This window comes from Pyrgilauda ruficollis, unplaced genomic scaffold (genome assembly GCF_017590135.1).
Source record: "Pyrgilauda ruficollis isolate IOZ18807 unplaced genomic scaffold, ASM1759013v1 scaffold9, whole genome shotgun sequence".
Lineage (NCBI taxonomy): Eukaryota > Metazoa > Chordata > Aves > Passeriformes > Passeridae > Pyrgilauda > Pyrgilauda ruficollis.
In genome coordinates this window covers 3,990,699-4,004,081 of record NW_024531043.1, presented here as the reverse complement: position 1 = coordinate 4,004,081, position 13,383 = coordinate 3,990,699, and the positions used below count along the sequence as shown (strand labels likewise).

The window sequence follows — 13,383 nt, the reverse complement described above, 5'->3', positions numbered from 1 at the left end:
CCTGGGGCTGCTCAGGCTGGGAGGAGGACATAAAAAAATAAAAAATCCATTATCCTAAAACCCTCCATGCCAGGAAAGCGAGCCCTGGGGATGGGACACCTGTGGAATGTGTCCCCTCCCCATCCCCACCTTGCACCTGTGCTGGGCCACGAGCCACCCTTCCCACAATGACACAGCCAGGCATTGTGATGAACACTTTTATTTACAAATATAATTAAAAGCTCTGACAGTTATTCATGCTCTTCCCTGGAACCTGAAAAATGTTTTTGTTGTTTTGTTGGTTTTTTTGTCCTTTTTTTTTTTGTTGGTTTTTTTTTTAAAGTGCATGCAAAAGAAGTAAAGCCTTTTTTTTTCCTCTTTTTATTGTAAGAAAATACACAGTTTGAAAGTGTGAATAATGCAATATTTATGACCAAGATCATGGGGTTGGGGGTGGACTTGGGGGAGGAACAAAAAAAAAAACCCCCAAAAAACAAATAAAAGAAAAACTGAAAAGGGCTGGGATGATCTAACAGACAGTGTTGAGCTCCAGAACAGAACTGGAGAGTGGGGGGTGGCTGGAGCAGGAAGGGAGGGGGGAAAGAAGTAAAAAAATTTTTGATCAGAGAAACAGTTAAAATACAATATGAAAATAAGTAAAAGCTCTCCTTAAATTCCTTCTATACACAAAATACACGATTTGACAAAGCCCAATTTGTGCTACTGGGATCCTGTGGGCTCATTTAAGTGTATTCACATTCTCTGCGACAGCAGAAAATGATTTATGATACAATCAAGAATATGCCCAGGGGCCAGGGCTCGTCCCTGCTGCCCCTGGCATGGTTCTCCTAAAAATCACCACGTCATTGCCCGCCCTCCCCACCCCCAAAAAAGTAATAATATGTCACCACTGATATGTACAGCACGATTAAGTTTTTTTTTTTTCTGTAAAATGTATCAAATTTTTTTTTCAATCTTTAATAAAATTTTTTTTATTATTTAATTATTCCTGATGAATAAATACCAAAAAAATAAAAATAAAATAAAATTATGCAGCAGCTAGTTAAGGTAAGGCTGCGGATTCAGTCTCTCTCCCCCTGGGATCGTAGATATCTTTTAATTATTAATATTTTTTTGCTTGTACTTTCATTGATTGGTGGTAAGATGAGTGATTGCTCAGAAGCAACATACATCCACTTGGTGGCTTTTTTTTTTTTTTATGTTGGTTTTTTTTTTTTTTTTCTCCATTAAAATTGTCTCCAAAGTTTTCACTGAAACATTTTTAATCATTGCACAGAGACATCAATACTGTGACATACTATGGAAAAGACTGCCAGGAGCTGTCCTGCACCGGGACGTGACGGGGGAAAGGGGCCCCTGATGGATAAGAATATACAGGCACTGGTCCGACACGATGTCAGTAAGAGAGACAGAAAGAGAGAGAGCACGCCCGTCAACATGGGAATGTTGGGTTTGCAAGTTTCATCCTTACTTTGTTTGCTTTCTGTGGTTTTTGTTGGTGTTGTTTTGTTTTTGTTTTTTTTTTAAATGGCAAAGAAATTTAACCTCATCTATAGTCCTCCTTGGGATACTCTAATGTGACCAAATTCCCAAAGCCCATCCTCAGGCTCTCCATGTCAAACGTCTCGATCTCTCGCTCCTGCCTTTCCAACAGGAACTTGATCCTCTCGCTGCGTTCCTTCTGCAGGGCGGCGAGCTCCTCCTCGATCTGCAAGGAGCACAGTCAGCACCCCCAGCACAGCTCCATGTCCCCAAAATCCCCTCTGGAATGGGCACAGTCAGCACCCCCAGCACAGCTCCATGTTCCCAAAATCCCCTCTGGAATGGGCACAGTCAGCACTCCCAGCACAGCTCCATGTCCCCAAAATCCCCTCTGGAATGGGCACAGTCAGCACTCCCAGCACAGCTCCATGTCCCCAGAATCCCCTCTGGAATGGGCACAGTCAGCAGCCCCAGCACAGCTCCATGTCCCCAAAATCCCCTCTGGAATGGGCACAGTCAGCACCCCCAGCACAGCTCCATGTCCCCAAAATCCCCTCTGGAATGGGCACAGTCAGCACCCCCAGCACAGCTCCAGCCTGGCCCATGTCCCCAAATCCCTCTGGAACGTACCTTCTGTTCCAGGTGTGCCCTGCGCAGCGACACCCGTTGCTCCAGCTTCTGGAGTTCCCTTTCATGCTGTGCTTCTGTCTGCATCTTTATTTTGCTCTGGTAGGCGTTGAGCAGCTCCATCTCCTGCTGGAGTTGCAGTCTCAGGGCTTGGCATTCTGCTTCCTGGGCCTCGTCCAGCCGGAGCTGTGAGAGCATGGGGAAAACAAGGCTCAAAGCCTGGCTGGGAATTCCTCTGCTCCCACACAAGTTACACACCACTCTTTCTTCCCAAAGCCACTGGTGTTGGTGGCAGAGGGAGAAGGCAGGAAAGGCTTCATGAGCAGCAGCTGCTCTGCTCACACTGAGGCAGAGCCCCAGAAGATCCAATCCTAAACCCCAGCATGCCAGGGGAGCACGGAAAGGACATGTGTTCCACAGGACACTTAATCCAAGAGGGAAAGTGCCACCTGATGTGTTGAACAGTTTTTACAGTTCAGTGGCTGGAGAAGTACCCCCAGGGTGCTGCCAGCCCCCAGAGCCCCCTGCACGTACCGCCTGCGAGGCCATCATCTCGTTGATGCTCTGCTCATACTGCTCGGCCAGGATGGCGAGCTTCCGTGTCTGCTCGTCCTTCAGGCTCTTCAGAATTGTCTTGTGCTCACTCTTTGGAGTTACTTCCAGCTGGTGATTCTTCAGTGCTTTGTACTGCTTAGTTTGTACTTTGCATGTGTCCTGGAACTGCTTTTTGATCTGCATTTCCATAGCCTGCCAGGGAAAGAACGATGTGAAGAGCACGAAGGGCTCTGGGAATGGAGAGGTTGTGGTATGTCCACATGGGTGGGGTGGTGGGAACCACAGCTCCCCTGTGCGTGCTTCCCACAGGGACTAACCTGCAGCAGCAGCTCAGGCCCTGCAGCAGCCTGGCCAGGAACAGCACCCCCTCAGCCCAGGGCACTTCCCACTTCCTGCAGATCACCCAGCCCATCACCTGCCTCCCAAAACACATCTGCTTTTTCACAGCATCATTCCCTTCCATGTCCTTCACACCTCAACCTTGCACTATGTGGATACTGCAGACCTGAGAACTAGCAAGGGTGTGACAGAGTGACAGCAATGTGTATCTCTCTGGTGACCAGTGACCCCAAGGAACAGCGGGAGCTGTGTAAGGGAGGTTGAGGCTGGGTATCAGGGAAAGGCTCTTCCCCAGAGGGTGCCGGGCACTGCCCAGCTTCCCCAGGGAAAGGGCACAGCCCCAAGGCTGCCAGAGCTCCAGGACCACTTGGAAAATGCTCTCAGGGATGCACAGGGTGGGACTGCTGGGGTGTCTGTGCAGGGCTGGGATCTGGACTCCATGATCCCTGTGGGGCCCTTCCCACTCAGGATATTCTGTGATTCTGTGACACTGGGAGGAGGAACATGCCTCTACCACAGAGAACAGCTCAGAGGTCTGTAAGCACACTGGGGTGTGCACAGGGCTCAGCACTCACTCAGAGTGCTCTGTGTTCTCTCTGGACTCTGGTGGAAAGCACCACCAACCCCCTCCTCGTATTTCTGAGCTGACACCAGCGAGGGCCTGAACAACACACAGCTTGTCAGAAACAAGTTCTGTAACGCTTTGCTTAGGACTGGACTATTTTACAACAGCCTCAATTAGCAGAGCACTTAAAAAACCCTCTGTGAGCTGTGACCTATCCCAGCCCACAACTTCCCTTATCCAGAGCTGCTCTGTGCAAAGGGAGGGGATGCAAGGGAGAGCACAGGGTGTGGAGAGCTGTGGTCTCACAGCAGGGGTGCTGCACAGAGGACAGAGGCTGCAGGAGGAGAAGGAAAGCTTGCAGCACCTTCAGGTTCTTTGGTTGCTGCCGGAGCTCCATGAAATGCTTCCTGTGCAGCTCCCGCTCGCGCCGCTTGTTGTACTCCAGCTGGTTCTCGAGCTCAGTCTGGTGCTGCAGCCGGATGAGGTCCATGCGCAGCTTCTGCAGCGTGTGCAGCTGCCGGTACTCCAGCTCCCGCGTGGACTCGTCGTGCCGGATCAGCATGGCGTGCTCCATCTCCTTCTGCGTCCGCTTCTTGTTCAGCTCCTGCACACACACACACAAACACACACACCCTGAGCGGGCAGCAGGGACCTGGCGTGTCACAGCAAAACACAGACCCAGCAGCGCCATGGGGAGGGGATGCTGGGAGTGACCACTGAGTGTCCGTCCATCCATGGATCCATCCATCATCCATGCCTCCATCCATCCATTCCCTGCTCTGGGATGGCCCCGGGAGTGCCCAGCAGGTGGCACCAGGACCCCACACAAGCCCTCGGTGCCTGCAGAAACTCGCAGCAGCTTTCAGTGAACACATCCCAGGGTGCTCAGGGCTGGGGTGGTGGAACCGGGGCTCTTGTCTGGTTTAAATTCCCCTGTGCCCCTGGTGGGTACTGGCAATGATCTCCCCCCTGCACCACCTGCACTAGAGTGGCCAAAGCAGAGGTCAATGGCTCTACCAGCACCTCAGGTGAGAAGGTGAATTGTCCAGGTGGGATTTGGCCCAAGGTGCAGCTCATTTTTAAAACCAGGCTGGAGCCCAAGGCTCAGAGGGTTTTGCAGTGCTCACCAAGAGCTCCTGCACGGGGTGTCCACAGTCCAGGATAACCTTCCCCTAGCCACAAGCCCAGGAAGGGGAAGGCACCAGTTCCCTCCCTGATTACTGCACATATTTGTGTCTCAAGGTGTCAGCCACACCCTGAGCAGCACGGAGCTGACTCCCGCTGTATCCCTTCACAGATGGTGCTGGTGCATCCCTGATCCCGGCTCAGGTTACAGCCTCAGCCAGGCACAGCAGGGCTGCCCCACCCCACACCGTGCCCAGGGCTGCCTCAGCCGAACGGGTTTCTGCAGGAGAAGCAAAAAACTGTAATTATTCTGAGCTGCTGCACACATGTGGTAATCCTGTTGTAACTCTCAACAGGAGCACCTGCAAACTTCAGCCCCTGTGGCTGATACAGCTGGGACAGGTTTGAGCTGAGAGGGTGGGGAAGGAAACAGGGCCAGGGTTTCCCTCTGCCCTCTTGGCCCCAAGGGTGTAGCATGTGTTTACATTTGAGCAAAACTCGCCCCCGACAGCCAAGATGAAAATTTACATGTACTGGTGGTGTGCCAGAATGACTTCCCAAAGGCAGGTGGGGCACTGACCAGGCAGGAGCTGTGGCACATGTGCCTTCACCCCGGGATATCTCAGCCAGCCTCTCCCAAGCCTATTCCACATCTGATTTCAGTTCACACAGCATAAAAACACACACAGTCATTCCACCTCCCTCAAACACTTTCCCATTTGCACAAAAACAACATCTGTGGTTAGTTAAAATATGGAAAACACATTTTGAAAGTGTTATTTACTTCAGGTGATCCAAGTAGGTAGTACTGGCACATTTGAATTAGTAGGGATGTAATTTTCAGGGAATAAAAACTCAGATCATTCTGAAAATTAGGTGTCTCATAAGAGCTTAAAGGCAGGAGGTCAGAGGTGTGCTCCTGGTTAAATGCCACACTAGGTAACTGAACTGTTCTCATCCCTGCCACAGAACTGACATGCTGTGACAAGGGTGCTCAAATCTGAATTTTTGGAGCCAACAGTTTGAGGGTGCCTGGGTTGAGATACCTGGATCTCAGCAAAGCAGCTGAGCAGCCCCAGGCACGTCTGGACCCAAGGGCAGCAAAGCTCTGAACAAGTACCAATGATACTGGAAAGCCTGAGGATAGCAGGCCAAACACAACTGGAAAATTTTGACCACTCCTCACTCAGTTTTCACTAAAACACCCTCTCATCTGACAGTCTTTATCCAAAAATACCATCCATGAAGAATTCAGATACTACAGTGATGGCCACAGGAACATCTCCAAGTGGAAACTCTTTCTCCAAAGTGGTGTTTGACCACAGCCAGCCTCGAGGCAAGGGGCAAAAACCAACGAGGGGAAGCAGGATGGGAAAAGCTGCTCCTTGACAGCCCATCCCACAGCTCTCCCTACACCCCAAACTGGGGCAGGACCCCCAAACCCAACACTCAGGAGCTGGGATGAGGCATCAGGCCCAGAGGAGGGGCCCACAGGGTGTTTCTGTCTGCAGTCAACACTGCCACCCCTCAACTGACCAAAGCAGCCACAGCTGCAGGGAAAACCATTTCCCAAAACATATTTTCTTACATTTTTCTCAGTTCTATTTAGCAACTAGAAACATGAAGACCTAAGTTCAGCCAAGACACGAAGCTAAGGCAGTTGGAAAAGGCTGGCAGAGAAGTGAGGAGTGCCATACTTCCCGAATGTTCTGCTGCTCCATCTCGTGCCTCTTGATCATCGTTTTTCTCTTGAAGAAACGGCAGTTTTTGTCGTAGTAGAGTCTCTGCTGGCTGAGAAGCTGGGCCTCCTCTTCAGCCTGTGTGTGCTGCAGGTTCTCTTTGTGTTTGGATATCCTTTCTTGCTTCTCTTTCTTGGGTGTGCTGTGGTCCTCGTTCATTTCCTGCAGGGTCAAAACAAGGCTTGCCTCAGCACCACAGTGACACAGGACATGGGGGACCTTCCTGGCTCCTCCTCTGCCATTCAGGTCATGAAAGGACACCAAAATCCCACTACAAAACCAACAGAACCAGACCAATCACCTGGCCATGCTCAGCCCTGCTGCCCCTACAGCTGTACCAGGACCCACACCAAGAGGAGGAGGAAAAGTGGCCACTGAGCTCCCTGATAATAATTTTCTCACCTTTACCTTAACAGCCATTTATTTTTGTAATATGGTGAAGACACTACTTAAATAATGCATTTTGGTACATATGAAGTTACTTCTCTTCCTAATTTATGTAAGTGATCACAGGGCTTTTAGTCTGGGGATACTGAATGGCTGCTCTGATTACTTGAAAAACAAAAAAATCAGATGAGGAGAAAGGGGAAGAAGAACTCTCTGTGAAGTCCCATTTTCCCTCATCACCCTTGGTTTCAAAGATTCTGCTCTACAGCAAATTGTGAAGGCACCTGTAGCCATCCTCACAAATTGTTCTGGAAATGCTGCCAGATGCTCCCAGCTCCTGAAAATTTACTTGCTGAGAATCCAAAATTTGCTTCCAAACCTGACAGTATCCCTTAAACCCCTGGGCTGGCCCAGGTTTATCAAAATGAAAGACTGGTTCATGTTCATTCCACACCCCTTCAGCCCTGAAAATGAGGGTTTCTTGCCTCTTTAATCTTTTCCTTGCAAAGCTTGTATTGTTTCTTCTGACTTTCTAAAAAGGTCGCCAGGTCTTTCTTTTGCTGAGCCAAAATCTGTTGCTGGAATTTCTTTTCATCTGCTGCAGCTGCCTTTGCCTGCAATGTACAGAGAGAGGGAAAAAATAACAATAAAATAAAATAAAAAAAAAAAGGTGAGTGAGCAGGTGCAGAATCGAGCAGAAATCAGTGTTGTGGGTTTTGATTTTTGGTCAGTCATTTTGGTGACTGTGCTAGACAAAGCCACGAGCACTCAGCCACAGGACAGCTCTCACACAGAAAATGCTCACAGAAGGCTGAGGGCTTCCTTGTGCTTCTTACCTCTCCACCAAAGGCACCCCAGAAGGCACAACCACACCAGTTTATTATGTGGATTAACATGCTGATTTTTACACTGAGTGACAGCTTTGTCACCCCCTCAGCTGAGGCAAAGCTCCCACCAAGGTCCCCACAGCCCCTTTTATGCAGCTGTGGCACTGGTGGATGGCAACAGAGTGCCCATCAGCCAGGAAGGTGACTCGAGGCTGCTTCACCAGGGAGCACAAGGTCACAGAGTCACCAGGTTGGAAGAGACCTTTGAGATGACCGAGTGCCACCCAGCCCTAACACCTCAATTAAACCATGGCACCAAGTGCCACATCCAATCTTTTTCTAAACACACCCAGGGATGGTGACTCCACCACCTCCCCAGGCACACCATCCAGTACCCGTGTCAAAAACCTTTTCCTAACATCCAACCTATATTTCCCTTGGTGCAGCTTAAGTCCAGTTGGAACCCAGGACATTCCTCTGACTGCCCTGGAGGACTTGAAACCCTGGCAGGGGGCTCAGACACCTTGGCCTGTGCCTTTGATTTTAACCCATGGAAAAAATTACCAGCCTTGTATGAAGATGTATAAGCCATGAGAGTTTAAGTAGAATAACAGTTAATTTGTCACAGGGTGAAAAAAGTAGAACTTTGGGGGTTTTAGAATGAGGGTTCAAGAGGCAAGATGGAGGAAGCTGGGCATGTTCTGCCCTTCTCCTTCTTGTCCTGCATCTTTTGCTGTGACGGTGGCACTTTTGGATTGGTTTAGAGTAGAGACAGACTGTCTAACATAGGTGATAGGTATTGGAAGATTATTGTAAATAAAGCACACATAGTTTTTAGTATAAAATGTTAATACCACCCCAAGGGCAGTCAGTGTGCCATGAACCAACCTGCCAGACGGACCTCAGCAGGTCAGAAAAAGAATGTCATAGATAAGGAAAAATAAACAACCTTGAAAAGCAGAACCGATGCATCTCAGCTTCTCCGGTCGCAGGGCAGGGAGAAAAGACTGTTTAATACCTCAGGAGCCATTTCAGCAACACAAAACCTGAGAAAAACCTTGTCCTCTCGTTCTGCACCTCAGACCACGGGTTTGAGCAGCACCTCCCACAGCCCCCTCGGAGACCTGGGCTCTCCTGTCCCTCAGATCCTCCCTGCACTCACCTCCTTCTCCATCACAGCCACTTGCTTCTTGGCCAGCTTCTCCAGCTCAATGGACGAGTTGTTGGCGTGTGTCTCCACCTCCTTCTGCAGCTTGAGGCGGTGCTCGTCCATCTCGGCCTTCAACTTGTTCTCCAGGGCGATCAGCTGCTTCTGGTGCTGGCGCCGCATCCGCTTATATCCTGACATCTGTTCCCGCAGCTCGTTCTCCTGCTCATGCTCATGGATCTGTCTTGTAACCTGTGGGCAGGAACAGGACAACCAGTGCTCCATGGCCTTGCTTCCCAGGCTGGCTGCTCTCTGGAAGCCAGGCCCTGCTCTGCTCTGAGCAGTCAATGGGTTTTGGAGGTGCTGCTGTTCAGTTTCACAAAGCCACGAGGTTTCTCTGTCCTAACTTTTAGCCCACATCTTTTCCTGAGACTTTTATGTTTCCAGTAACACAGCTGAAAATGCTATATAACAAATAAAGGAAGGGACTGGTTATTTATTGATGCCTTGTGAAGGCTGCCTTAGAACAGAGACTACATGGAGCTGAAGAATAAAGTAGGGATTTATTAAGAGGCCTCAATGGATCCACCTTGGGCAGCACAACCCAAAATGGCCACAAAATGTAGGACACGTCATGGGGCCTTACACTTTTGTAAGTTTTGGTCTATTTACATATTGGAGTTAATTGTCCAATTACAGCTTTAGGTTATGAAGTCCCATCCTTGTTTTTCTCTCTTCAGTCCATGTTGTTTATGCTCTTGGGCCTGAGATTTGGATCATTTGTCCTTGGTGTCCAGCTAGAGAAGGAATTGTTTTGTCTCCCTGCTCTGTGAAGAGAGTTCACCATCCCTAATACAAAGCCCAGACTTAGACACTAAAGCAGAACAGAATCTGAAAAACGGAAAAGCTAAAACCTGAGGCATGATTATCACTCCAGGACACATTGGAGGAGGTCTGGAAACAAAGGTGGCTGGTGGACAATGTTCTTCACACACAGGGGACAACCTTATTCAGACACGGGACTCAGATCCTGAGGGTGGCATGGACTCTCAACTTTGGGACCCTGGCTTTCCCAAGAAGCAGCCAGAAGCCCCCCAAACCCCTGTTCTTTCCTTCCTCTTCAAGTCACCCCCATGCCAGCTCAATCCCTCAACATCTATATTCTGCTACAAGGAGCCTCCTTCAAAATTTACCCTTAAAATTCAAGATGATGGCAGACTGAGCTCGTTCCTTCCCAGAATTGAAAGTTTTCTAACAAGGGAACACTGTTCTGGAACTGTGTGCTCTTAACAAGATTGATCAGATGGTCTAAGCAGATTTTAAACCCTGCTCAGCTGAAACAAACTCACAAGTTCTACATTCATTTCCATGCCCAAGTGTATCCATGTGAAAGGAAGAAAAAAAAAACACCAACAGGCTGTGCCAAAAATGTTCAGAAGAAAATGCAAATGGTGATGCTTCCATTTCAAAAGAACAAAAGTGTCCAAGACTGATTTTATTTTTTTAAAGACAGTCTCAGGAACTTATGAAGATCTGATATCATTTATATGACCTGAGAACCAAAAACTGCTACATGTGTGGAACTGCAGCCCCTGATTCTGTGCAAGGGGACCTCTGCTTTGCCACTTAAGTGTGAAGATCTCAGGCCTTTGAAGGTTATCACTGAAGCTTTATGAACCAAGAGTCCCTCCTGCAGCCTTCCTGATGGATTCCTCCACAGCAACCCAAAAAGCTGGCCCCTGCTACGGTGCTGCTGTCATTTGAATGGATATTTTTGGAGCTCAGACACAGGACGGGATACACCTACAGAGCTGGGAAGGCTCAAGTTCAACAGAAGAGCAGCTGCTTTAGGGAGCTGCCATCCCAGTGCACCTGCTGGCTCCAGGGCTGAGAGGTGACAGGAAGCCAAGTCAGGGCTCCAAAATCAAGAGATGAATACCCTGAGGTCACCCAAGGCAGGCAGAAAATGCCACCTGTCTTGGTTCAAGTGACCCCCAAGACTTGGGAGGAGGGTGAAGAGGAACTCAGGAAGAGCCTCCCCAAGATTGCAAAGGAACCAAAGAACCAGGCTGAGCACAGCACTGTCACACTCAGGTTCATCAGTGAGGCTGAGTACACACCAGGTGATGATGGACAAACCACCTCCTTCCTACAAGAAATTTCAGAATGTCATTCTGGAGTAGGCTGCAATAAATTCACCTCAGCAACTGGTGTAACAGAGCAGCCTGTACATGCTTGAGACCCAGTCAGAGCCAAGGCAGCCACCAGGAGCAAGCAGGGTTGTAGGAATGACACACTCTGTGAGCCCTGTGTTCTGCTACAGCTCCAAAAGCTTTTGGTTTTTCCAGGAGTAGCAAGGACAGCCACACTTGGATGAAGATGGGAAGTGCTCATAGGAACTTGCACATTTCAGTCAAGTTCAGCAAGAGTAAGATCTCTACCACTGCTTCCAGGTAAGGAAAGTTTCTCTGAGAATCCAAGTTAAAAGACAGATGCCAGGTGAGACAGGCAGCCCACCAACACTTCACACATGCCATTGACAATGTTCAGTGACATCCAGCTGGGAGAGAACAGCCTTGGTCAGGCACTTGAAGAGAAATGGAGATCTGGGAGCCACCAGCAGCACAAGATCTTCCTGGATGTGCTATTTTTGGGGCCCAGCCCTTTTGTGAGCAATGGGATGTTCTGCACGGCACACTCCGTTCCCAGATGTTGGCAGAACAAAGCAAACAGCAAGAGCCTGAGAAAAAATGGATCTAAGGATCCCCCAGCAACTTTGCCAGTCTCCTTTGGTCTGATCTCTAATGAGATGTAGAATGTGCACTTGTTTTATTTACAGCAAAACTCATTAACTTTTATCCTTGTTTTTTTCCCTGCTCCTCTGCACGCCATTTCCAATTTTGCTCAGCTTTATCGTGACAAGAATTCCATCTTGGAAAGATTTCCCATGAAATCTAGGATATTTATCGCTGACAATAGGATGCAATTGCTAATTACAAGCCTAGCTGATAAAGCCTTCCAGTCACAACAGAAGATGAGACATTAAAAAGTCAGAAGAAAACAAAAGCAGTGTCTCATCCTAAAGATGAGAGAGGAGAACAGCAGACTTGGTGGACATCTCGTGGATTTAGTGTCTCTGTTCAGCAAACTCATGATAAAGACTTCATTTATCACCACAATCTCCAGTCAAGCCCAGCACTCCTCAGGACAGTCTTCAAAGACAACGTCTGCACATGGTGATCTCAGGGGTGGCAGAATGGGGAAGAAATGAACATCAGTTACTGACCATGCCCGGTTCCATGCCAGAGAAGCCCTTCAGACTATGAATGAATAAAGGATTATGGTTTTAAAATTAAACCCCTAATGAATGAACAGCTCCAGCAACCATTTTAACAAGAAAATGTGGGGATGTTCAGCAATCACCTTTCTGGTGTCCTTAGACAAAGACTCTTGGAACTCCATGTACTATTTGGAATATCCTGAGTGGGAAGGGCCCCACAGGGGTCATGGAGTCCAAATCCCAGCCCTGCACAGACACCTCAGCAATCCCACCCTGTGCATTCCTGAGAGCATTGTCCAAGTGCTCCCGGAGCTCTGGCAGCTTTGGGGCTGTGCCCATTCCCTGGGGAGCCTGGGCAGTGCCCGGCACCTTCTTGGGGAAGAACCTTTCCTGATATCCAACCTAAACCTCCTCTGACACAGCTCCAGCCATATCCTGAGTCCTGTCCCAGGTCACAGGGAGCAGAGATCGGAGCTGCTCCTCAAGAAGAAGCCCACAAACAACCCCCCAGGCAAAAGGTGATAACTACAAGATTTGTTCTCCATACAACCAGGAAATGTCAGGATCCTTCACACCAGAAAGGTGCAGTTTCCTGGAGCTCTCCCTGCAGCACACAACAATCAATCAAGTCATCAGGAGAACCAAAAACCTGTACAAACCAGAAGAGCTTTCATTAAGGTATGACATTTTCTCAGTTTCTTATCTCTCTGCATCTTTGGCATACACAGAACTGAGAACAGAGATGTCTTTTCCAACCTACTCCCACAGGCAGTTCATTTGCCATAAAATCCAAACCTTCTTTCACCCCTCCAAGATTCTAGCTTTATGTAAGGAAGTTGAGCTCACAGCTTCTCCTCCAAACCCGCAGCAGTTTAGAGTTCCCTTCTCTACACTGTTTATTCAAGATATTGAACCCTCTCCTAAAAGACAGGAGTTTTCACCTCCAGATAACTGAAATTCCGAGCTCCTCTCTGCTGGAAGAAGCAGAGCTCTGAGCAAAACACTGCCAGCTGCTTCTCACAGCAAGAGGAGATCAGAAAGAACAAGTCCGAACTTTGAGAGGGAAGGTCTACAAAAACAGCAGCCAGATGAGTCCATTGGGAGAAACTCAACCCTCTGGAATAAAACATCAATGCTTCAGCAGAAGAGGGTGCAGGGAACAGCTCCATGCAAAGGTACCTGGCTCTGGAGTCAGGCTGCCCTGGTGCCATTCTCCTGGCCACATCCAGGGAATGCTGCTCCCATGGACACTTGGCTCTGCAGGCCCTGATGAGATCACATTGTTCTTTCGCTGGCATTTGGATTTCAAA

At 48.8% G+C, this 13,383-nt stretch overlaps 1 protein-coding gene across 10 annotated transcripts in view; it reads right to left on the bottom strand.

The window, feature by feature from the left end:
* Window positions 1–183: 183 nt before the first annotated feature.
* The window catches only part of TAOK3 (TAO kinase 3), a 77,141-nt gene continuing 63,941 nt past the window's right edge, over window positions 184–13,383 (bottom strand). For all 10 annotated transcript variants that reach the window (XM_041488737.1, XM_041488732.1, XM_041488739.1 and 7 more), the window contains 7 exons: window positions 8,809–9,045; window positions 7,305–7,433; window positions 6,391–6,594; window positions 3,933–4,172; window positions 2,644–2,856; window positions 2,113–2,295; window positions 184–1,708 (listed from right to left, as the gene is read on the bottom strand). In XM_041488737.1, the coding sequence (XP_041344671.1) occupies window positions 1,547–1,708; window positions 2,113–2,295; window positions 2,644–2,856; window positions 3,933–4,172; window positions 6,391–6,594; window positions 7,305–7,433; window positions 8,809–9,045 (1,368 nt within the window). In that variant the 3' untranslated portion in view covers window positions 184–1,546. The remainder of the gene's footprint in view (window positions 1,709–2,112; window positions 2,296–2,643; window positions 2,857–3,932; window positions 4,173–6,390; window positions 6,595–7,304; window positions 7,434–8,808; window positions 9,046–13,383) is intronic.